Source organism: Grus americana, chromosome 7 (genome assembly GCF_028858705.1).
Source record: "Grus americana isolate bGruAme1 chromosome 7, bGruAme1.mat, whole genome shotgun sequence".
Lineage (NCBI taxonomy): Eukaryota > Metazoa > Chordata > Aves > Gruiformes > Gruidae > Grus > Grus americana.
In genome coordinates, this window is record NC_072858.1 from 37,288,635 (window position 1) to 37,313,358 (window position 24,724).

Here is a 24,724-nt window from a genome sequence, read left to right on the forward strand (position 1 = left end):
TCTTCATTTTCAACGTGAGAAACGGCCCCTAAGTGACAGTACCGAGCCCGCGGGACGCATCCTGCTGTCTGGGAGTCTCTCGCCTCCCCGCATCGCCCGTTTCAATCCAGCCTGTGAGCCTGCGGAGGTGCCCGAGGGGAAGAGCTGCAGTTCAAGGGAAAGGGGGGCAGAGGGGCGGGAGGGAGCCCCGGGTGCCTGCCACCCCCACGCAGGGTGTCTCGGTGGAGCTTCTCCCGGGGTCTCTCTTCTCTGTCCCCAAGGAATCGGGTCCTGCTGCTGCACCAGGCTGAGCTGCTGGTGCCACCCCGTGGTAGAAGAGGCAAAGCTGGACACCACGGTCTGCACGGACGTGCCCCTGCACAAGCCAAGGCACCGCGGTGGTCCCTGGGGAAGGTTGGTGACCCACCTCTACTCTGAGCACCCCAGGCGCTTGTCCATCACCTTGCAAAGCCCCTGAATGGACCCTTATTCCCAGATCGAAAGGGATTATAGGGAACAGCTTTGAGTCCCGGGTGGGTATCCTTGCTAATGACAGTAGACAAACTTAATTGGCCACCCACTTCTCACAGAGTTTTAATATTCTTTAACTTTTTAGGAACCATGATGCTTCCCCCCCCCGTTGCAACGTGTGTTGCAAAACCCTTGTTTTGCCTTTCAATAAAAGCTTTTAGGAGAACATCATCTCATCTGGAGCCCTAAAGGGGAACCCGGCATCCAACGAGCCATGCCGTTGCCCAGCCGAGGCCGTCATGTGCCTCCGGGAGGCTCCTCAGGGAGCTTCTAGTTTGCTACCTGGATCATACACATCCTGATGTCCCTCAGCAGTAGTGACAATTATTTTAGGCATCCCCTCAGCGCAACCGCACTATTTCTCTGCATCACCCTGTTGCGTGGGACACCTCTCCTGCAACCCAGCCGAGCACCCCAGCAGCAAGAGCACCCAAATATTATGAAATGTTCAAACCAACATGGTGCCACGAGCAGCGAGAGATGGATCCTTGGCTTTTGACCTCCTGATATTTCCAGAGACTCTTACAAACCCTTTGCAAACAACGGGTCTCCCTGACGTTTGCGAAGGGCAAGGCAAAGCAGTAGGCTTTAATCTGCAGTACAATGGCCTGCACCTCCACCAGAACCTTCTGAGGAGCCCAGGCATCGCAAACCGGTTGGAAACCCTTGATCCGGGCAGCATGTGAATAGTAGTCATCAGGAACGACTAAGCGTGCCTGCAGGCTCTCCAGCTAAGCGTTTTCTCAAGAGGCATGAACAAAGGGAGCCGTGCTGCGGGTGGAATAGGTACCCGTTACCGCCTTCGCGCGGAGAGCTGGACAGGCAGAGAGCTGGAAGGTCAAGTGGCTTCTGGGTGGATGGCTCGCCAGGAAAAGGAGCCTGACTTCAAGGTCTACGCAGCCCAGACAGGCGTTCGGCAAGGGCTGCGAGCAGCGGTGGGGGCAGCCCAGAGGGCAGCCATCCCCGTGCGCTCCTTACCCATTCACCCAGCTGAAATTAAAGACCGCTAGCACGGGGAACCGAAGCATCGGTGCCTGGGCAGCCCTCCCCAACCCCAGCCCCAGGCGGGCACCGCCGGCTCAAGGAGATGGGAACCTTCACTCACTCACCATAGCGATGCCTGTCTTCTGATGGTGGCCCACACCTCCATCCACCGCCCGGACAATGAGGATGTATTCGGATTTAGCCTCCCGGTCCAGCAAAGAAGTCGTCGTGATTTCTCCTGCAGCCATGGGAGAGGAGAGGGATTAGAGATGTTGTATGGTGAACAGGAGCACCGGTGGGAAAAAAGGGACGCTCCAAAACAGAGAGAGGATCCTTCACAAAAGGGGCCCCTTCTCCTGATTCGGTTGCAAATAGATGGACCTCAGAAGGGTCAGCTTGTCAGCAAGCAAACGTCGTGCTGCGGCTTCCCACGGGAGCCCATTTAACAACTGCCTGCGATCCCTCGTGCTCGTTCCTGCCCAGAATGAGCCAAACCACGATGCGAGCAAGGGCAGGCGGGCAGCAGCTCCTCAGCTAACGTGAGCCCTCGCAGCCAAAGCCTTTTCTCAGGCGTCACTCCCAGCAGGAGCTGAGCCTCCACCGATGCCCCTGCCAAAGCTCTCATGGTGAAAGCGCCGGCGGCTGAAACCTGGCGAATGCCTTAAATCGTGTTTCTCCTAAGCAGGCTGCTCGGGGGAAAGCAGGGAAGGACGGGGGAAGGCGAGAGGCTAAGAGGAGAAGCGATGGGGAAGAAAACAGGGGGAAGAGGGAGCTGAAAGGAAAGGAGGGAGAGCACGTACGGAGGCTCACCTGAGCGAGCGTTGATCCGAAAATGCGAGGAGCCCTCCAGGGAGTAGATGATCGACTCCTGCCCGTACTCCCTGGACCGGTCCATGTCCGTAGCATTGAGAAACAGCACCGTGGCTCCTTGGGGGAGGCAGAGATGAGGGCTGGGATGAAGCATTCGCAGCCCAGAGTGGCTCTCCCCAGCTGCTCTGTCCCCCCATATCGCTCCTGCAGGTCACCTGGCCAAGGGGTCGCCTCACCTGCATGCACAGTGGGGCCAAACCCCCAGACCCCATGGCTATGAAACTCTGCCAGCTGTCTGGCTTTTTTTTCTCCCCAAAAAGCCATCACCCACCCCGTTCTGGCTGTAAGACCCCCAGGGCCCTTCTGCTAGCCTGGAGAAGGAGCGGGGCCGTGCTCCATACCTGCCATGATGTCCTCCATGATGGTTATAATGTAGGAGGGCTTGCTGAACGCAGGGGGGTTGTCGTTTTCATCCTGAAGCAAAGAGAAAGTTGAGAGGCTGGTTGGGAAAAAAGCAAAATGGTCAAACAGCTACCGAAGTCTGGTACGGGGATGCTCCTGCCCAACTGCATCTCCAGATGTGACCAGCTCAAGGCATCGGCGTGGGGAAGATGGCCTTAGGGGCAAGGCACCGGAGGTCTGAGTAGGTGGTTTCATTACGGAGGCAGCTCGGGTTAAGGTAAATTGGCTGTCAGTGACTTGGCTGAGCCATACAGAGGGGCCGACACCGACTACCTCATTACCCGCTACACAGCAGGTCTGACCTGCCCTTTGCAGCCAAGCGTCCTCTGAACCGCTCCTCCCTCCGCCACAGCCCTGGGAAGACTCAGACGCCGCACAAAGCGCGGCAGCGTCGTGCCCAGACCTGCTCCTCCCTCTTGGAGCGGCACACGCGTGGCTTAGTGCTCCGGGTCACCCGAGTCGCCCTGGCCACGAGGCCACCAGGCAGGCTGGACTGGCCAGGGGAGCTGCTGAGCTTTGGCTGTCTTTGTTTCAGCGAAGGAATGCTGTGGGTGTCTGCAGAGAGAGCAGCTACAGCATTTTCGGGGGCGGGGGGGGAGCTGGTTTGCATACCAATGTTCTCCCTCCAAGCCTGTCTCTGCCAGCGACTATGGCCGGTCTGGTAAAACCAGGCAGGAGCAATTGCTCGAGACATCCCTCACAACAGATTTCGGACCAGTTTAAAGCTCCCCCAGGAGGGCTTTAAATGCTGTTTAAACAATGTTAAGAATCTGCCTTAAATGAAGCAAACCCGACCGCCTACGGAGGGAAGGATGGAGCCGCCAGGACATTAAAACACCGTTACAGACTTTGCCGCCTCCCCGGGGCTGCTCTGGAGACATTTTCTACCTGGAGGCCGCTGATGGACCTGCGAGCTCAGCTGCTCCTGCTGCCACTGAACTTGATATTTGAGGCAATTTCACGTGCCAACGATGCCCATCGTGCTGCAATTAAATTGCCATCCTCTGCTCTCGTTGCTGGAAGCAGGTGGGCTTTAATCAGCCTTTGCATCACTCAGCTTTCACCACATCTCCTCCGAGGGTAATGAGGAAATTGCCTGCTGCCTGGGGTGCCCTCCACACGTCCCTCCTCCTCCTCCTCCCAAAGCTGGGTCAGGGTCATCACCCCAGGGCAAAGCCAGGGGATCCGGGCGGGTTAAAGGCAAAGGAGAGACCGAACACGCATCCACGTGCCACCTGCAGCCGGACCCGGGTGAGCCGTGCTGCGGTCCAGGCTGAGTGGACGCAAGCCAGAGCAGACGCCGCGTCGTTTTGTTAGCGGTCCTGAGTTCATCAGGCCGTGCTCAGCACCGCCACGGCCCGGTAAGCCGGCTCCCGAGGAGGCAGCGGCTCGCTCCTGGCCGGTTCTCCATCTGGCCAGAGCTGGCGTGCGCCTGCCTGCAGCACGCTGCGTGGCTTCTCTGCTCGAGAAGGACATTTCCCACTTTGGCGACGTGAACTCCAAAGCTCCTCGCCGCAAACCTTCCTCCGTGCCTCCCGCAGCAATGCCAGCCGGGACCCAGCACGCTTCCTCCGCTCCCACGGGAGAGGGCATCCAGCTGAGACGCTAAAAACCAGCTTCCCCCAGCCCCCTGACCCTCAGCCTTCCTCCTTACACCCTCACCCAGCCGTCACATCATCTTCGGGGATGCCGATAGTCGCAGCCACTCGCGCTAATCGCACCACCCGCTTTCCTCCAGACGCACGCACGCTCCAAGTCGCTGGCTCATCGCCCCGAACAGGGCGTCAGCGGCAGGGAGCGAGGCAGAAACTTATTAGCGGTGATATTTCCCCGGATCCCGGCGTGGTGCGCGCTATTAGTTCTGATTCGGCAGCTCCCTCTACAAAAGCGTATTGTCCCCTAATGGGAAATCTACAAGGCGAGTTTGACTTCTTTATTAAAAACCAACAACCAAAGGATGAAAAAAAAAATTACCTCCCTCCACACTCACTCTCGTTCTGCCTTTTCACGGCTCTTGTTCCTCAAGTGCTGTTGTGAAACGCTTCCTCCTCATTTTCTGGCTTTTTTTTTTTTTTTTTTTTCCAGTTGAGAGAAAATCCTTTTGGTTGAGAGTGGGAAAAGTGACAGTTACTTAAACCCCACCAGTGCACAGACTCAGCCCGGGGGAGATGACCCACTGAAGTGTGGTCTTTAGAAAGAGATGTTTATGCTGTCTAAAGCAGAGCATGGGCAGGATGTATTTAGCTGCCACTCACCCCCCCAAGCGCTGCCGTACTCCCCCTCTCCTGAGCATGGTGAGGGAGCTGGAGGAGAGGCGTGCTCATGGGACTTCATTCCCATCCTACGGCACCGTGGACTTCATCTTTTTTGCCCTCCCAGACTGACGCTGCCGCCAGCCCGGCTTAGATCCCATCACCACGAGACTGACAGGTTATCAAGCAAACTGTCTCCGTCGCTGATGCCTCCCTCCAGACGCCCTCAATCCACAATGTGCCTCAAAGCGACAGTCTGATCTAATCTTCCCGAGGAAGGCCGCGATGCTTTACCCCTCCCGGCAAGCAACCCCTCCTCGAGGGGGTTTGCACCTACACGGGCGCATGAGATGCGCTGTGAAGCCTGCAGCCCGGCCGGGACAGCTGGCGTTGGGGACATAAACAAGCAACTGCCCGTGATTGATTCAGGGACCGATAATTTCCGACGCTACAAGCGCTAATGCGCAGCCAAAGCTCTCTCCTCTGTGTCCGAGCTGCAGTGAGCGCCTCCGGCTACCGGCACGGAGAGCATCCCAGGCGGGAGTTCCGTGTGAGCTGAGAAAAGGGCTCACCACGTGCTCCATGAACCTCCCCAGCTGAAAGCAAGGGCAGAGGGTGGATGTCCACCCTGTCCCCAGCTCTGCTCCTCGCCCCGTGGCTAGCCGGGGCTCCTACACGTTACTGCCAGCAGCTTCCCTGTGCATCGTGCACGGCCGAGGAGAGGGAGGAGGCGCACGGGGTGAGGACAGCCTGTCTGCGCTTCTCCGTGGTGACATCCCCTCAGAGACATTCTCACCCGCCCTCTGGCACTCAGACCTTACCAAATGTCAGGGACAGCATTTCTTTAACCAACGTATACAACACATATACGAGACACATGTAATTGCAATCCACGCGTGCACATCCACGGGGTGGGATAGTCTTGCTGGGTTATTGATGGATTTACGTTACTGCTACGGAGCGATTGCAAGGAAACCGCGACAGGATCGTCGGGTGCCGTACTTACAAACACCTCGATGGTGACGGGGACTGTGCTGTTGAGCGGCGGGTTGCCGGCATCCTTGGCCATCACAGTCAGGTAAATAACCCCGTTGGCCACCTGCTCGTAGTCGAGGGGGTGGTTCACGCTGATAACTGAAAGGATGCAAAGCGGGGCGCTCAGGGGGACGTTCGCACACTGAACAGGACAGCAGGCAGGCTCGGGGGGGTATCCCATCCACACCGCCTCCCCGGGGCCAACAGTGCCTGCTCGAGGTGGCCGTGCCCCGAAAACACAACGCGAGGTCGGGACAAGCGGTGGAACTGCTGGAGCAGCTTCTTAAAGCTTGCTGACACGACTGCTTGCGGGGGTGCGAGCACAGCCCGAGCTGCTGCTGCTCGTCAGGGGCACCGTGCTCCTGGGACCAGCGCTTACCTCCGTACCCTTCTGACACCGTGATGTCAAAGTAGTCGCGGAAGGCGGATGCCTGCACGATGCTGTACGTGATCTGGTTGTTTGGAGGGGAGTCCTCGTCAGACGCCTAGGGCACGAGTAGAGGCGATAAATGAACGCAGGAGATGCGATGGGGACGCGCAACGGGAAAGAGCTGAGGGGATGGGAGGTGAAGGCTGCGCCCAAGGAGAGTGCAAAAGCGATGGAGGAAGAGGCACTCGTGAGGGGCCCCAAGGGGGTTTGTAAACCAGCCTCTGCTCCCATCCCACCTCCAAGGAAGGGCTCAGGTCCACCTCTCCCTCCTGCCTGCAGCCCACAGAAGGAAAGTTGTGCTCTTGCATCATGGCAAAGTTTATTCTTGTGCCGAAGGAGCAAACAGTCTGCCCTAGCTGCCTGCCTTCTACAGCAGAGGCTTACGGCTCCATCAACAGCAACCAGAGCGCCTTCCCCTCCGTGCCTGCTGACTTTACTGAGCAGAGCAAGGCGATACAGAGGCAGTGCCTGTTCCCTGGGAAAAACCCCAGGTCCTGGGGATGCCCTATAGGCACAGGACTGAGAGGAGAGGAGGAGGAGGGAGGCAGCTCACGGCTGCAGCACTGCACCCAGGTACACTTTGCAGTCAAGTGCAAAGCATTTTTCGGGAGGGATGCAGGAGGAACAGCAGCAGGGGTGAAGGGAGACCTAACCCGCACCCATCTCCCCACGGTGCATCCCGCGCAGAGGAGCCGCTCCGGTCCCTCACCCGGAGCCGGACCACCTGGGTGACGGAGGGCTCGTTCTCCCGCAGGGCCCCCAGGTACGCCTCCTTCTGGAAGGTGGGGACATTGTCGTTGACGTCGAGGACGTTGATCCTGACGCGTCCCGTCGTCTCCTCCCCGCCGCCGTCCCGGGCGATGACGGTCAGGGTGTAGCGCTGCGTGGTCTCAAAGTCCAGCCGAGCCGTCAGGAGGATTACGCCCGTGTCCTTGTCCAGTGAGAAACTGAGGGGACAGGAGAGGAGGGGGGAAAGCCCTGGTGACCACAAGCTGGAGATGGAGAGAGAGGCTGGCAGCAGCCTGACAGCTAGCACTGCGGTGGGTGAAGTTCATGGCTTGCTTCTGAGGGGTATTTGGTCCCAGAGCATCTTCAAGAGCTCAGTGCAGGTAGAAACCCTGAGTGCTGCTCTACAGGCAGAGGAAACAGGCTCAGAGGCCCCCAAATCCCTTCTGCTGGGCGGCCCACGTGCCTTCTGCAGCATGCATTTATCGGTCCCAAGCACACTGGTGCCTGTATGTCCCAAATTAGCAAAGCGATGAAACGTGCTGAGCATCAGGCACGTGCTGAAGTTGAACTCACCCCTTTGGGAGACAGCGTAGTGGGATTTCCATAGGGTATCTCGCAGGTAGGACATAACAAATGCCCTTAATCGCCATGTCACGACTTAGTGAGGTTAGAAGAAGATTTTGAAGAACCAAAGCCATGCCAATGGTTCAGTCATACTTACCGGTCGGGGTCATCGCTGAAAAAATAACTGACTTTCCCGTACGTGCCCACGTCATTGTCAGTTGCCTAGGGGGGAAAAAAAAAAGTTAATTAATAAATGAAGGTACTTACGGGAACGTTGCGTTACACACACTGGTGAATCCATTACATCCTCTTTACCTCCTTCTGCACCAGCGTGGACCTTGTGTGCTGCCATTTATCACCCGGGAGGTGCGGGGCTGGGGCTGCCTGTGCTCGCCTGGGTTATCCTGCACATCCCCGACTCACAGCCTGCTCCAGATAACGGCCCTCCAGCCACATCACTCCCGACCGTTTTGGCAGTGGGAAACGTTACGTGCGCATACTGTCCCCGACAGGCTAAGCTAAGCTGGGAAGTGCACGTGAAATAGAGGTCTCCATGGACAATTCTCGTGGGCCACCCGTCCTGGCCCCGTGAAGCCCAAGAGCTGGGACCCCGCATCCACAGCTCTCAGCGTTCCCTGGGCACGCAGGGCTGACAGCACGCCTGGGGCTGTGGGGAGAGAAATAAAAACCTATCCTGCTTCAAAACTCCCCCCCCCCCAGGCTAAAACACAGAGCAGGAGTAGCAAGGAAAGGGATTTAGACCTTGCCTTTCACGAGCAGCTCCCGCCGGACAGCCCTTCTCGGGGGCGCAACCTGCTGTGACCCCACCGATGGGCCGATGCCTCTCGGGATGTTGCGGCGCGGGCGTGCAGCGCCGGCTCTCAGCCAAGCCGCTGCCGGCGGCAGGACCGGATGCACGTACGCCGGCGCCAGCTGCTGAAGCTGGAGCAGGCTGGTCACGGCTAAGCAACCGGCACCTTCTGGGGAAGGTGTGCGAAACTCGGTGTGTCAGCTCTGGATGAGCAAGGCAAGATTTATGTGTGTTTTAAAGTCTTTTCTCTAATGAATATATAAAATATGCATGAGCTGGTGGCAGGAAAAAGGAGCAGAAAATTTTATTTTTAGGTGAGGAAAGTGGAATACAAGCCCCAAAATATCCTTTTTCTCCCCCAGTATATTTTCTAAATTGAGTCCTGTCTGGATTACTTAGACACCAACAGGTCTGTGAAAAAGGAGGGTCAAAGACACATTTTACGTCCAGATAACATCAAAAGGCTGTATTTTAGGACTGGCATGGAACACAACCCGTTCCTGAAACCTTCCTGATTTATCGATGGCCTTGATTACCCTTGACAGCAGAGTAGGAGCTTGAGCACATCAAACCGCTTTACCCCTGTACGCTGTTTACCTGCCACACCGCAGGGTGGCAAAAAGGAAAAGGCAGGAAAACTAACTGGAATTAATTCATTTTTTCCCCCCAAAATGCTCCCCAGCTGAAGCGTGCGCTGGTGGAGCCACCCTTTCAGACCTACTGATTTTCCCCATTTTCCTCTCCACTGCTATGACACGATTTACTTTCCGTGTGCACTGCAATTGCATTCAGCAAAATGGAACAAACCTGTCAAAATCTGCCCAGAGAGATGTCCGTCGAGCGAGCAGCACCAGCTCCTGGAGGGCCAAGCCCCATCTGGGCTGCAGCTTGCTCCTCAGAGGACACCAGGGAGGACACCTATGAAGGTGCTCCACCCCAGGCAGAGCTTTTTTATCCCTGTCATCCCTTCTCAGAGCTTTTCTGAATGGAATCAGCTGGGGAGGAGGGGGGTTAATCTACCATCTGCCCACCCCAGCTTCCCTCAGCAAGTTAATACTGGTATTAGTCCCCCGTCCTAACACCTGCCACCAGCCCAGGTAGCTGTGAATCGCAGTGGCAAACCCCCAAAGCGCTGCTGGGGCTGGCCGGCAAGGACCCTCTCTCCCCAAAATCCTTGAGCGCTTTGAGCATCCTCAGCACCGCCCGGTACGAGCCGGCTCTCGACCTCCCAGCCAGGATTTTTTCCAGCCATTACTTCTGTGCCCACCTCTGTGAACTCCTAGGTCCCATTAATCCCTAGATAGCAGAGCCCAGAAAGGCATTTTCCACGCACCTGGATCAGCTGGTGATGAGATAATTATTTACAGGGCACCCGACAGTGCCACAAAGCACAGGCAAAACTAATTCCCTTCGTTTGGTCCCGTACAATTGCACTTGTAAGTGCTTATTGCGGTGACAGACAACGCTGGAAAAAGTGTAATTTTCTTCTGCCGAGGGAAAAAAATAGAGGGAAGGAGGAAGGTTAAAAGAAGGTTAGCACGGAGCTGCTCGGCGTGGGAGGCAGCGGGGTCCTGGGGAGCCAAGCCGGGAGCGGGGGGCTGGACCCCAAGCTGCGGTGGTGCCGGGCCAGCCAAAACCGCTGGCACGGCAAAGCGATTCGCTCGCGAGGAGCCAGGAGGCTGGGCAGCCTGACTCTGCCCTGTACGCCGCCTCACCGGCCGGGCTAATTAATTACCCTGATTTATACCAGGGGAGGTGGAAGGTGATGCCTGCTTGATGGCTTTCCTGGCAACAGAACGTCATGGACATCATGCAGGGCAACGGAGCAGGTTACTTGAGCGTGACAGGGAATATGCAAAAAGCAAAACCATGCACGCTCAGCATATTCAATTTTGGATCTACGCTTATTTCTGCATTACCAAACTTTTCCCTTCTAAGGGCAAAAAAGATGCTCAGATGCTCGAATCCCCTGGGGAGGCTGCACGCACCCCCTTTGCAAAGCCATCCCGAGCGCTCCCGGGGAGCACACGCAACCCGCTTGCAGAATACCCCAAATTCCACCGAGCCGACGGCTTTGCGGGGTCTTTCGCCATCCCAGGGTGCCAGCTGTTTTCCTGTGGCTGGCCCCCCTCACCGACTGGTGTCCCCCCCCCGGCACGCACGCATCCATCCCCGCAGCCGGAGGAGGAAAGGCATCTGGCTGGAAGTTTCCTGGGGTTCTACCTGGAGAAGCAATCAAATGGCTCTTACGGCTGCTCTTCTCCTGCCCAGAATATTAAAGCAGGATTTGCCCACTGGAGCCTGCAAAAGGGCAGGATGAAAACATGGGTCCACATCTGTATTTTATGAGCTGTTACCGGCGGAGCCCATTTCTAAAAAAACCCACATTTGCACAGCTAAACTCCGGGAGAGCGGGAGGAAGAGGAAGCCTGGATAACCCAAGGGATTAATTTACCGAGCTGCAGCACGGCATGGGCGCCCGGTGCGTGAATCACAGGTGTACAAAAATACCCACGGCCCAGCTCCCCACCCATCGCCATCCCCCAAGAACAAATATTTTGGACGTCTCCGTTTTGTCCCAGCAAGGGCCATCGCGTCCATCCTTCCCCATCAGCTCGCAGGCCGGCAGAGCCGGAGACAAAAAGTGAGGAGCCGGCGAGCGGTTCTGCTCTCGCGGGCAAATCCGCAGGAAAGGGCATGTCGTCCAATTTGTTCGGGGAAACAATAGCAATGTTTGACGTGTCATCAGGATTGATGGAGCAGAAATTTACATGGGAGCATTCAGTTTTAAACAGCTCCACGGAGCTTCGCCGGTAATGGTTTCGACATTCATCATCCGCCGAGCCCCGCTCAACGACTCCTTAAACTGCCCGAGATTAACTCTACTCCCAGCAGCTGCAGGGAGCGCGGCAGGAGGAGCCGGGAAGAGCTTAAAGAGCCAGGAAAAGCCTTTTGGGGCAGCGTGGATCCCCCGCAGAGCTCCCCCCCGGGGTGGCACTCACCCCCCAAACCCACCGGACAGGGCTCAGCAGCTGGAGGTTGGTTGCAGGGGTGAGCAAAGCGCGTTGGAAGGACGAGTCGTCGCTGTCGGGGTGAGACGGGCTGCCACGTCCTGCCTGCCAAGGGAGCCAAATCCTTCTCGCCTTTCCATCCGCGCAGGGCTGCCGGAACGGGTCCCGGCTCGGTTTGCTCTTGTTCGCCCTCTTTGTTTTCCCTCCCCTACCTTGCATGCAGAAACCAGGAAATAAAAATTGATGGGGAACAAATTGCTTTGGCTTTGGCTCTGTGCTTAAAAGAGTCGTAGCAGGAAAGCAATTACCGAATGTCAAAACGCTGTCAGGGTACCGGAGTGACCGGGCGTGAGTCTCGTCCCGCCGCTGCTCCTGCAAGATGCCTGGGGCTTGGGCCGCGGGAGAAAGCAAACAGAGGGAGGATTCCCATCTGCTTCCTACTTTTTTCTGCTTTTCTAGGAAAATGAGCAGCCTATCGTGATCTTCAGATCCCGGGAGGAACAACAGCTCTGGTATCCACCCGGACTGGGATTCGATTCGTGATTTGGGGGAGGGAAAGGTGAAGGGCCAAGAGCTTCCATGAGAAGCAATCGCTGGGCTGCAAAACCAGATCCAGAAAAACCGGTGGAAAAACCTACTTAAAGTCATTACGCCCTTCCCAGACGGAAATCGGCTCTTTCGCCACCATCGCCTGCCCCGACCTTACTCTTCCCCAAGCGTTTAAAGAACGGCTGCCTGGTGGGAGGTGGCAATCAAGCACGAGTGGAGCCGTCCGGCATCGCCCCGGTTCCCCGCTCCCATCCTCCCTCCTAATCACGCGAAGCGTGATTAGGAGGGAGGATGGGAGCGGGGAACCGGGGCGATGCCGGAGTACCATTGCCGCCTTCTCCGGCGGCTCCGGACCACGAGGTCTGCGCTGAGCCGGGAGCTCAATCGCCGCTAATGACCCCAAGAGAGCTGCGCTGAGCCTGGTTGAGGGCGGCGGGGGGAGGAAAATAGCCAATCAACCCCCCTGGGAATCGCAGAGCTTTTTTCCACCTCTTCTGCCAGCCACCGGGGAAAACAACAGTCTCCTTGATTGTGTTTTCTAACAGCGGGCCCTGCGACGTCAGATCCCTGCGAACGAGGTTAACACTTGCCTGGGCAGCCTTGATTTAGCGGGGAATAATTTACCGTAGCCGGGCTATCGCAATGGCTGGAAGGCCAGGGTTTAAAAACGCCAGCCGAGAGACAGACGGCCCACGAGCGAGAGGAGCGGGCATCTCGAGTGCAGGTCCGCACCGCGCGAGGCGACACCAAGACCATTTAGATACCCGCCTTAGTGGGTTTTACTGGAGCTCCGCGCTGGAGCTGGACGCGAGTACTCCGCTAATGAACCGTATTGATTTCGTACTCTCCTGTTGTCCACCTAAATGGCAAGCGGCACATCCGATAGATCAAATAACTGCACAATTGCCTGGCTTGACATCTCAATCACTTTGCTGTTGGGTCTCTAATGAATTTTACAGCCCAGCAAAATGGAAGAAATTAAGGTCAAAGTCCGATGGAGGAAATATAAATCCCCAATGATCTCTGAAGTATTCACAAAAGCTCCTGGAAGCCAGTCACGCCTCCCAACACCTACAACTCCATTTCATCCAGGCGACGAGGCTAATGGGCATCATCTGGGGCACGAGAGAGAGGGGGCACAAGAGCAAAGGAGGAGGGAAGAGCCAAACCGGTCCTTGTCTGGAGGTGGACATGAACATGTTGAATCCTGGTCTGGAGAAAGGCAATGGCAAAGCCCAACCTTTCTCCAGCAGGACTGAAGATCATTCACCCTGGATCTGGACGCAGCCTGTGGTTGCCCGGAGCGTGAAGCAAACCCAGCCGGAGAGCAGGCTTTGTAGTTTGTCAGCAAGGGGTAGGAAGCCCAAAACACATCCCTGCCAGGCAGAGGCATTCCCAGAGAGGGCAGTGGGGACGCTCCTTGTCCAGCATGAGGGGCTGCACGAGGTCATCTCTCCACGGGGTGACAACGCCACAGCATCGCTTCAGCTAAGAGCACCCACTGGGTGCTGATTCGCATGGGTGCTCTTTGCTCGAGGAAACAGAGCCCCGGCTGCTTTGGGAGAGACATGGGTGCTAGGGGGCTGGGGAAGCCAGCTGGGAAAACAGATTAAATTCCCAGGAGCGGCGGTTCCCTTGGAGCTCTGCGGGTGGGAAAGCGCAAGGGAGCTGCCCTCGCTCGGAGTCTGGGAGAGGACGTACAGAGGTGAAGACGGCGATTGCCCTAAAGGGACGACTGAGAAGGACGTGTGAAGCTGGGGCGTTCGCACGGCAGCAAGCATCGCCTTGGGAAAACATCTCCATCTCCACCTCCCAGCTGCCTCCCAAACCGGCAGCGCAGCCAAAGCCAGCAGCAAGGGAAAACCACCCAACCCCGTCTCCTGCTGGGAAGGGTGGGGGGATCCTGCTGCCCGGCTTGTGCTTTGCAGGATGCAGTTTGGACAGGAGCAGGTCTGCGCTCCCTCCGTGTTTTTCTTTCCCATCTCACGGGCTGCATTGTCTTTGGGGTTTTCTTTTTGGGGGGGGGAACTGTGATTTTGTTTTGTTTTTCCCACCTCTGCGCTTTAGCTGTGCATTTCTCCTGACAGCTCCATCAGGAAAGGGAGCGGCTGCAGAAGCTGCAATAAGTGTCTCTCTCCTCAGCGCTCGGGCTGTCATGATTCCTATTCCACCCCATTTCAGTCTTACGGATTGATATTTAGATTAAAGAGATAAACACAGCCAAAGAGCACTGGGCCCTGACAGAAAGACGAGGACTTCGGCTCCGTCAATCACGCTGCTACCTGGTAACTCCCTCCTCCCCTTCCTTTTATTTACAGAGCGGGATTGATAAGAATATTTAACAGGAACAAGGAGTGCAAGTATATTTATATTTTTTTAAAAAAGAGAAGCGTGCAGGAAGACGACAAGCCATTCATGTTTAGCTTTCCAGGCAATTTGGATTTGTGTGCTTTGATTATTTAACTATTTACTGTTTCATGTATTTGCAGTTTTCCTCTCCTCTTGCAGATAAAGGATTCAATTTTCTTTTAAGCAGTGGGGAAATTGGAAGAGATTTTGTTCTGTTTAAGCACAGCTGGAGTTGGAGCACTCGGGGAGGGGGGGACGAGAACAACAAGATCAATTAAGATGCTAACGGAGAGGGCGAGCTGTGTGGGCCAGGGGAGGGGAGAAGGGCTGGAAGGAGGGACGAAGTCCAGGCTTGGAGGACACCAGAAATTAGTCCTCCCTCTGCCACCTCCCTTCCAAGGGCGAGCGTTGCCCCGGCTCTCACCCGGACCCAGTCAAACCCCTTTATTTCCATGCCCAGGCCAAAGCCTTCCCAGCAAGGATGCACGCACCCTGCTTCTGCTGCCCCAAACCAGTCCACGCCCTACCTCCCTCCAGCCTGCAACTGGGAGTCCTCCTCCTGAGCCCATCCGCTGCAACTCCCTGGATGTTCGGCTGGTAGTCCCCCGTTACCACCTCCCTGGCGTTCACCCTCTCCAGCAAGGGCTTTCGGATACGTTTTCCATTCACCCCAAGCAGAAAGAAAGGATGAAGGCTGACCTGGGAGTCCTCTTCTCCCAGTGTTTGACCAACCTGTGCTCCCCAAACCCACGCGCTGCTCTACTGACCACCGATGCCCCGTGAGATGATGTGCTACACCACTCTCCGGTCCTAAGGCTAGGAGAGCACCCCAAGGCACCACGGATGGGACAGGGGATGGTTTATCTCCCACCTGATTCCCTGCAGAAGCTGAGAATGTGCCTGTCCCTGGAAGCCTTTTCATCCCTCCGTTGATTTGTGAGGTATTTCCCCACCTCGCTCCCTGCTCCGACTGGCTACGTTCCTTACTCCGTGCAACTTCCCCAAAATCTGGAGCGACACAGGCTTTCCCTCAAGGCTGCTCCTGGACTATTTTGGTCCCTTGCATTCACTTTTCCTCTAAGGAAAAGGAGAAAGAAAAGCTTTGGAGATCATCAAGAAACAAAAGATAGCGGCAGCTACGCAGGCGTTAGGGGACAGCGGGTGCCCTTGAGCGAAGGGACGGAGGGACGCAGGGTGGGGTGAGACCTGAAGGCTGCACAGGTGACCAAAGAAAAAACCCCAGGTTTGCAAGCAAAGCCCCATCCCAACCGTGCTGGCCACGTGCACTTGGGAGTCGGACAAACCCGGAGGGATGCAACCCCAAAGCCGCACCGGGACCGCCGCAAAGCTCGGGGCCGGGATGCTGGAGCCCATGGACCACGGCATCTCCGTGCCCCCGCCAAAGTTGCGCCAGCAGCAGACTGACGGCTGATTGAGAAAGTGATTTGCATTTTAAATAGGTGCTTATTGATGTCTGCAAGTCTCCTTCCCAGGGTGGGAAAACTACATTATTACTTTCTTGTTGACTGGCGTTTACAGCTGGCTGGAAAGAAGGGGAAAGAAAATCAGGCTGGGATCGATTTTCCCATCCCCGATGCGAGGCCAAAGAGAGATCGAAGAAGCACAAGAAAACTGACAGCTGGGTGGGAAAGGAGAGAAACTTTGCCAACCAAATTAAAGGTTGCCTTAATGAGGAGAGTAATGGAAGGTTAATTAGCGCATTTACTTCATTTGGCTCTTACTAACAAGGCTTCTCCCGAGGAAGTGAAGTGGCAGAGAGGGAGAGGACGAGAATCCAGGTAAATGGATGTGTCGGGGACGATGATCAGGGAGGGGACAACCCATGGAGTGCAACAGAAAGGGACTACTCAGGAATGTGAACCAGAATATATAAATATATATATATATAAAATAATACATAGGCCAATGCATTCTGCAAAAAAGACAGAGGGACGTCCTCTTCCCCCTCTCCATAAAATAATCTGAAAATCATAATCTGAAACTCAGGGAAAAAGGGAAAGCGGTGTGTCGGTGTGTCTTACAAGACTGTCTTACGGATTCAGATTACTAAGCCCCGAGGGAACACGGTGCTTATTTTACCTGCCTTGCTGCGTACCATAAAGCTACAGAAAATCATTCCCATGCCGAAATCGATGCCTGATGGTTGAATCTGGCACCGCAGTTTATAACCTGAGGTCTGTGGACTGCTGAAGATGCTCAGAGTATTCCTGAGGGTCTGCAAAAGATAACTGGAAAGCACACCAGCGGGATTACTCGAAAACGTCACGTGCATGGGGAACATTTCAAGGCTCTGGGAAGTCTCAGCATCCCCTTCAGACTCCTTGAGGGTGGCTGTCCTGGGGAGAAAGCCCAGCAGCATCCCCGAGCAGAGGTATTTCTGGGTGAGGAGGACACCAAGGCAAGGCAAAGAGCATAACCTCGGAAGGGTGGGGGCGGGTAAGGCCCCCGGGAGAAGGCAGTCACTAACTCGGCCAGGACTTGGGACTAATCTCTGCACAACCGACCAAGCATTAATGTTATTTCTAAAGCGTGGCTGGCCTGAGAGAGGTGCCCGAACGGGCAGCCGGCTCCTCTGACCTGGCCTGAGTAAGGAAGGGCTGGCAGGAGAGCAGCGGGAACCGCGGAGGCTAACGCCTCTGCTGGGAGACGCTCGTGTCGGGGATGAAGGTGTTGCAGCGGGTAACGCGCTCCCTGGAAACCCCTCCGGGTCTCCCTCCCCCTTCATCCCAGCCCTTTGCCAGGGAGCCTGGGCTGGGGCCACGCAGTGGCCTCCCCAGCCCGCTCCTGCTCGCAGCCGGCTGACGGAGCCCCCGGCCACCGATCCCAGCCTGCGCAGCCAAGCCACGCTGGGGCAAATAAAGCGGAGAGGAGGGATCACGGAGCTAGGATTACTTTCCACACTTCCCCGGAGAACCATTTTTCTCCAGACCCTTCAAGGCAAATCAAACGCATTGTCGTGTTAAAACCAAGTTACTCTTGGTTTGTTTGGGCTTTAATGATTTTGGTTATCAGAGCTTTTCAGGAGGACTTCGCTATGCAGATCTGTAGGATACGAGGAGCTTAAGGAGACCTCCCGCCCCTTAATTCTTACCTCCCACTGGGTCGTCTTAGCCTCCTTCTCCATTCCTCCAAGTCTAGCAAATACACCAGCGATGGAGAGCGAGGCACGTACCTTACGCCACCACGCAGATCTTGGGCTTCTGCGGAAGCCGGCACCACGCTGACCCCAGCTCATGGCAGCTGCTGTCAAAGCAGCAGCGTCCAAAGGCAGTTTTGGAGGGGCACCGCAATCTCCGCTCCACCCATCACGACACTCCGACCCTTGCAAGGTGGCAGGACGCGGGCGGGCCACAGGCTCAGTGCGACAGGCGTGAACGCACGCTCACACCTTCTCTGCTCTTTCCAGCCAAGCATCCTCAACGGCACGCGAGGAGCGCAGCTGGTGCCGCAGCCCCAGCGCGTCGCCGAAAGGCCGGGAGGGGATGCTGGGCTGAACCCCATGGCCACGTTTTCATAGCTTCTTCTACCCAAAAAAGTTTCCCAGCTGAAAGCTCCATCTAGTGCCAATGCCTCTCCCCTGCCCAAGTCACAGAAGAGCTCGCTCCTCATGGGGTATTCCCAGTCCCACCACAGCTAACGGGATGTGAGCCCAGGGGGCCGCTTTCAAACCCTCCACGCCTGTGGAAGGAAGGAGCAGAGACCTGAGCAGCATCAGCCCTCTTCACAGCCGCCGGGCGTGGGACCCCGAGCCTTTTCTTTCTGCTCCCGTCTCAGCCGATGTGCTCCACGAGGGCTTGCAAAGCGCTGAGGCAATGAGGCAGCTTGGAGCGGGATGGAGAGTAGCAGAAGCACCAGGGCATGGACCTGAGGGCTTCTGCTGCCTCTGGACACAAACAGGACTAGGCAGAGGGACTGGCCCACCAGCTCCTCCCCAGCAGATCAGCTCCTCCCCAGCAGATCATCCCCTGCCCAGCGCTTTGTCCAAAGGCGGAGGGCATTCCTTCTGGGTTTCCCACCTCACTCCCTGTTCCCACGCAATTGCTTTTCTCCCCGCAGAGAGGATTTGCCCTGGGAACGTCACCATTCGTGCCAGACCTCGCTTCCTGCAAGGCTCGTACTGACACTGTTAGACAGTGGTGTGGATGTCGGACCATGCCCTTTTTTCTTTTCCCTCCTTCATCTGCCTATCGATTTGTCCCTCCCTGGAACGGATTTATCCTCCATCTGGTCTGAGATCTGCGGACATGTCTCTAGACTAACAACTCATCCTCTTCTCCAGCTACTGGACTTCTCACCTAGGAGAGACAAGGCTGGAGATACCTTCCTCTTCCCCCAGGAGAAAACCAGTTGTTGGAACTTGCTTTGGAAGATGTTTGCTAATCCCACCGCGGACACTGATCATGGCTACAGGAGAAGAACGACCGTTCATCCACCCCAGCACTGTCCTTCCCCAGGGCTTCCTGTCGCACGCCGCCCCGTGCCGGCGCCAGCACCCTTGCCCAGAGCGCCTCTCCAGGGCACAGCCTTCCAGCCTGCTCCCCGCTGTCAGGAAAGCCAGCACCCATCGAAAGCCGCCAGCTGCCCAGGCAGCACTTGGCTGGGGGTGTCAGACCCCAGATAATTTAGGGTGCAGTGTATGTTCTCGGTCCCTCTCGTTCCTGGAAGGCATGAAGTTATACCAGCTGCCTGCTTGTTCAAGAAGTGTGAAATTCTTTCTCTGACCTTTTCTGTTATGTTATTAAAAGGCTTCATGGCCAGTTGTTTCAGAAAAAAAAATAATATTTCAATATCTGTTGGTAGCTGGGGCAGAACTTGCCCATATCTTCAGGCTGAGCTCTGGTCACCTCCCAGCTTCACCCAAGCCTTGCAGAAGGGCTCCGAGCTTCTCCAGCCCGGCTTTCCCCAGCGCAGCAGGGCTCGGAGCAAGGGAGAAGAGAAGTTTGCCTGGGGAGAGGTCGCTAACAACTGCAGAGCCCCGAACAGCCCGCTCTCCCCTCCGCTCGGCCGCTGGGGTGCAACACGTGCGTAACTCCAAACTGCAATGATTTATGTTACGGGGCACCCTGGAAGCTTTGACTGAAGTAAGGACCCCTTCACGCCGGTCACCGTAAAAGCAGACCCACAAGCAATCTCTGGCCTAAGGGGCTTATCACAGGGACCAAGAGCATGGAGAAAGGAGAGGAGGCTGCCTTTGGGCGCATTGCAGGCTCCCTGCACGCGGCAGGCGCCGTTCCTGCGAAGTCTGGACTCTCCAGATGTTCTCGTGCAAGCAAATGACTACCTGAATCTATATGATAAATGCATTTCACCGACAGAATTAAACAGATGGATGGATGGATGAACGGACAGACAGGAAGACGGAGGGAATGAGAAATAGAGAACAAAGAGCAGACAAACAAAATCTTTGAGGGCGGACGAGGCTGTGCCGTCGCAGGGGAGTAACTGAGGTTTGCGCAGGAAGCCGGAGGGGCAAGTGTCCGAGCCCACGCACGTGTGGGCAAAGGGAAAGAGGCAGAGAGCGGAAAGCAGGCAGCGGCTCCGAGTCCCTGCTGGCTGCCTGCACTTCGGGTTGTTTTACAGTTGATTTATACGTGTAACAGGCAATGTTTCTCTGCTGTCACTGACATTAGGAGCTGAAATGCTGAGGAGACGAATGGCCATTTGTCACCACAAATGAAGTCTGCTTGCTCTTTTTTTTTTTTTCCCCCCTCCCTTTCCATTTTCAGCTTGCCAAGCAGAGGGCAGCGGGGAAAGGGAAAGCGTGCTTGCTCGGCAGGGCCGGCTCAGTGCTCTTCCCAGGTCGCAAAGAAAACCCCTTCCCCTCGCCTACATCCACCCGACCGCACACAGCCAAGGGGGGCAAGCGGGGAAGCGCCTGCTGGAAGATGGGCAACCAGCCCAGGGTCCTCTGGGCTGCTAGGAGTAACTTCTCCTCCTTCCCCAGGACGTCGGGCTGGGCAGAAGATCAGCGATCTCCCATTGCCTCGGCCCCTCACGGTTTTAGCTGCTCACCTCCCTACCGGGAAAGAGCTGCAGGCGCTGCTCTGCCCTGCCAGCTGTGCTCGGCCACCTCTGGCAACGGCTGGTGGGAAGCCTCCTGCCATCCTTCGGCGACCGCTCGCCCAGCCCACGCGCTCCCCTGTTCATCCCGATCTCATAAACCTCCTGATTTGCCTTTAGCGCCCTGGAAACCCATTGCCCCTCAAAATGCACGGTGCAAAACCTGCGCTTCTTTGCACAAAGGGGCATTTTGCAGCCCCGAGCAAGGGGGGAGCCAACAAGAGTCCCCTTTCACAGGGACGTCATCGAGTGGCCACCAAAGAACTGGGCATTCCAGGTGGCTTCCCCCTGTGGGGGAATAGCCGTAAAGAGCTCCCAGCCAAGCAGAAAAAAAGGAATAAAAAACAAGCGGAGGAATTTAATAGCAAGGAAAGCAGGCGTTCAGCGGCGGTGTCCTTGCACCGGTCCCTTTTGTCTGCGGCACGTGGGACGGTTGGAGAGGCACGGCGCAGACGGGCAGCGCCGCGGAAGCGAGCAGAGGGCTGCGCCTCAAAGGTGAGCGGCAGCAGCAGGAGGAGCCGGTACTTTATGAGGATTGTTAAAAGTTTGGGATCAGCTGGGAGGGCAATCTGGATTTCAGCGCTAATTGCATCCATTCTGATTTATCATAGAAGATTCAACTCCTGGCATTTTGCGTTCGCTCCGAAATGCTGGCATAGCTGGAAGTTGGGGAAAGAGGAGACGCAGTAACAATCTCATTGTTTAGTGTCTGACGGCCTGACTAGCTAAACATCTGCTTGAAATATTAATAACTGTCAGATGGGAACAGCTCAGGGGCTCTGTACAGTTTCACACCATCTGTTTGTAGAGTAAACACACTTACGCACAGGCGCAGACACCCAACCCTTTTGTCAGGGCTTTTGTTCACTGGATCGGCACGTCTGCGCGGGCCGGTGACCGGGGGCAAGGTGAGCTCCAGGGAGGCAGCAAATTCTTCTGTGACTAACAACAGCAGAGTAATGCACCCAAAGCCTAGCGGGGGTTTTCATAGAATCCCAGACTGGTTTGGGTGGGAAGGGACCTCCCAGCCCATCCAGTCCCACCCCCTGCCATGGGCAGGGACACCCTCCACTAGCCCAGGTTGCCCAAAGCCCCATCCAGCCTGGCCTTCAACACTGCCAGGGAGCCAGGGGCAGCCACAGCTTCTCTGGGCAAACTGTGCCAGGGCCTCAGCACCCTCACCTCCATCTCCCCTCCTGCAGCTTCAGGCCATTCCCCTTGTCCTGTCACTCCCTGCCCTTGTCACCAGCCCCTCTCCAGCTTTCCTGGAGCCCCTGCAGGGACTGGAAGGGGCTCTAAGGTCTCCCCGGAGCCTTCTCTTCTCCAGGCTGAACAAGCCCAACTCTCTCAGCCTGTCTCCATAGCAGAGGTGCTCCAGCCCTCTGATCAACTTTGTGGCCTCCTCTGGACTCGCTCCAACAGCTCCGTGTCTGTCTTGTACCCCTGAGCTGGATGCAGTACTCCAGGTGGGGTCTCACGAGAGCGGAGTGGAGTTTTGATGCTCCCCTCTTTGATATTTCCCATCCCAGATGAGCTTTGCTTCCTATTTAGATTGGTTTTCAGCACAGGGTTTGTTCTGGTTCTTGCTGTGCCCCACAATGGCACCGACATAGACGGTCATCTCCCTCCTGCCCTGGGAAAACTATCTTCTCACCGGGGATTTTGGGTGCTCACGCCAACCCAGGAAGGAGGGACAAGCTCTATGGAAATGCCCCGCTATCGTCACCACCTGTCTGCAGCACCACCGTTCTGCTGCCAGCCATTTAACACCACACTCTGCTAAATACAGCCGTGCCCCTCTTTTCTCCCTCCTTCACCCTTTTATTGGTTCAATTGACCTCAACTGGGTTGAGGAAGATGATGCTTCCAAACGGGGTGGTGCTAAAACTCACACTGAAAAATAAATGTTGGGCGTTCACTCTCACTGATGAAGCGACCAAGTTCATTAGGTACCAGAGCATCTGTTCTCATAAGAAGTAAGGTAAGAGAGAAGCAGGGAATACACGACGGGACACAAGCCATGTACGCAACTGAAATACTCAGTGGATCCAGTGCAGGGAGGAGGAGGGAGAGGCGAGACCGTGACCACCATGACCAGTATCTGCAGGAGAAACTGCTGTCTGCAGATGAGACCTTTCAGTGCAGGACTCTCCTTGAGCTCCCGGCATGGTGGGAACCACACACACATCTCCAGAGATGAGGAAAGGTCAAAGCTCCAAAATCTGCTCCAAAAGCCCACGGGAGGGCTACACCCCACCGCCAGCATCTCCCACCGCTCCCTTACCAGGCTCCCCAGCGCACCATCTCTTGCTGACAGGCATTGCGGAGCCACACGCACACCAAGGACATGGCAAAGAGAGCCAGGATGCTCCTACTCACGTGGACCTGGAGGACGGTGGTGCCCACCGTGGTGTTCTCAAAGAGGCTGACGTTGTACAGGGCCTTGCTGAAAACGGGGCGGTTGTCGTTCTCGTTGATGAGGTTAATCTTCACACGGGCGAAGCCAACGTGGTCCGGGACGCTCTCATTTGCAAAGAGCTGGGCAGAGACGGGAAATGAAGGAGAGAGTTGGAGACACTATTTGCGAAGCTTGGGAGAGTTATCTATTCTTCTTTAATGGAGAAAACAACGCTCTCCTGAGATCCCTCACCAGATGAGCCAGCTCAGTGCTAACCACCAAAGCACGGATGCTCAAAAAAATAGAAAGAGCCCCTTCCTTCTCCCTTGGGAGCTGCTCAGCTCTGGGTGAGCTCAGCCCTCGGGTGAGCCAAACACCCTGCACCACCTGCCCCGAACAGCCCCAGCCTTCACCTGGAAAAATGGGGAACCAGGACCTGCCCCCCCACCGCAGCCTGGAGCAAGGGTAGGAAGGCTTTTGCTCATCTTTCTCCACCAGCGGTATGAAAGCTCCGCTGCCAGGACTAACACCGCTGGCGTGGTGTGAGCCTCCTTTGCCTTCCTTGTGAATTTACAGCTCAGGCAGAGAGCGGGACAAAGCAAGGGGCTGAGGAGAGCTGCGGTGCACTTAAAACAAAGTTTTATGCTCTATAAAGCTTTTACAGCCCGGTGACATAGCAAGGGGGGACATGCTCTGCTGAAGCTCTTGCAGCTCAGCCTTTGGATGTCGGAAAGAGAGAAGGCACAGAGCAAATCTCTTCCCTACCTCCTTCTTTTCTTTATTATATTTCCATTTTTTTGGCCATTTTGTAATGCTCCAGAGTTTCATAGCGTGGATTAGAGAGAGGAAGAGAGAAGCCTGGTTAACGGTCACTCTTAGGTGACTCTCAAAAACATGCACAGGGGTGCAGCCCTACCGAAAATTCGTAGCGAGGAATGGTCTCAAAGTCCAGCGGCACTGCCACGCGGACGCGGATGTCCGCCTTCCCCTGGATGGAGGTCGGCGAGATGATGAAGTGGTTGGAGTTGTTGCCCACCAGGTAAACCTCAAACACGCTGTTGGGTCCCTGGGAAGGGAGAGAGGAAGGCTGACAGTGACAACGGAGGAAGGACCCGGCGCAGCCGCTGGGTAAGGCTGCGGGCACCCGGGATGAGCCTGGGGGCAAGCGCAGGACAAAAGCACCGACCCGACCGCAAAGCCTGTGCATCGGGCACAGACCTGCCCGCGCCAGCAGCTTGGACGCAGCCCTCCGCCTTCGGACGGGTAAAAATGAATACCGTGCAGGTGCCGGAGAGGCAGGGGGGCGTTTCTCTGCTGGCATTTGGTTAACTGAGTCATACACTTCGGCACGGACCTTAAGCACTCTTTGTTGTGTTTTATTACACGTACTGAGTGTACAATGCGTATGATTTCTATAAATCTTCTTTTCACATGCACCCGTTTTATACGAAATCTATGTGCACATGAAAGGAATGCATCCCTGGGATAAACCTGCACAGCACACGGCTGGAGGGAAAATCCCTTTTACTGTTTAGAGATCCGCGCACAGTATCGCACGCCAGTGTTTCATCGCCTCGTGCTGGGGGGCACAGCACGGGTGCCTCTCCCAGGCAGAGGGCTCTTTCCACTAAACCAGCTGGGAACTGGAAAACTCCTCCTCTCCCAAGACCTGGCCGGCAAAGCAGCAGGACCACCGACGTACCGGCAGCAGCATTTCAGGGCCCTCGCGCCGGGCACAGCACCCCTTCC

The 24,724-nt window shown here is 56.1% G+C and overlaps 1 protein-coding gene across 5 annotated transcripts in view; it reads right to left on the reverse strand.

Moving 5' to 3' along the window:
- CDH23 (cadherin related 23) overlaps nucleotides 1–24,724 on the reverse strand; it is a 207,333-nt gene that overhangs the window by 56,765 nt on the left and 125,844 nt on the right. For all 5 annotated transcript variants that reach the window (XR_008577914.1, XM_054832459.1, XM_054832455.1 and 2 more), the window contains exons 12-20: nucleotides 23,892–24,041; nucleotides 22,957–23,115; nucleotides 7,934–7,998; nucleotides 7,193–7,430; nucleotides 6,433–6,538; nucleotides 6,025–6,152; nucleotides 2,706–2,778; nucleotides 2,305–2,421; nucleotides 1,620–1,732 (exon numbers count right to left, since the gene is read on the reverse strand). Coding sequence is in view for 4 of the 5 variants with exons in the window: in XM_054832459.1 (XP_054688434.1) it covers nucleotides 1,620–1,732; nucleotides 2,305–2,421; nucleotides 2,706–2,778; nucleotides 6,025–6,152; nucleotides 6,433–6,538; nucleotides 7,193–7,430; nucleotides 7,934–7,998; nucleotides 22,957–23,115; nucleotides 23,892–24,041 (1,149 nt within the window). In the remaining variant the exon portion in view is untranslated. The remainder of the gene's footprint in view (nucleotides 1–1,619; nucleotides 1,733–2,304; nucleotides 2,422–2,705; nucleotides 2,779–6,024; nucleotides 6,153–6,432; nucleotides 6,539–7,192; nucleotides 7,431–7,933; nucleotides 7,999–22,956; nucleotides 23,116–23,891; nucleotides 24,042–24,724) is intronic.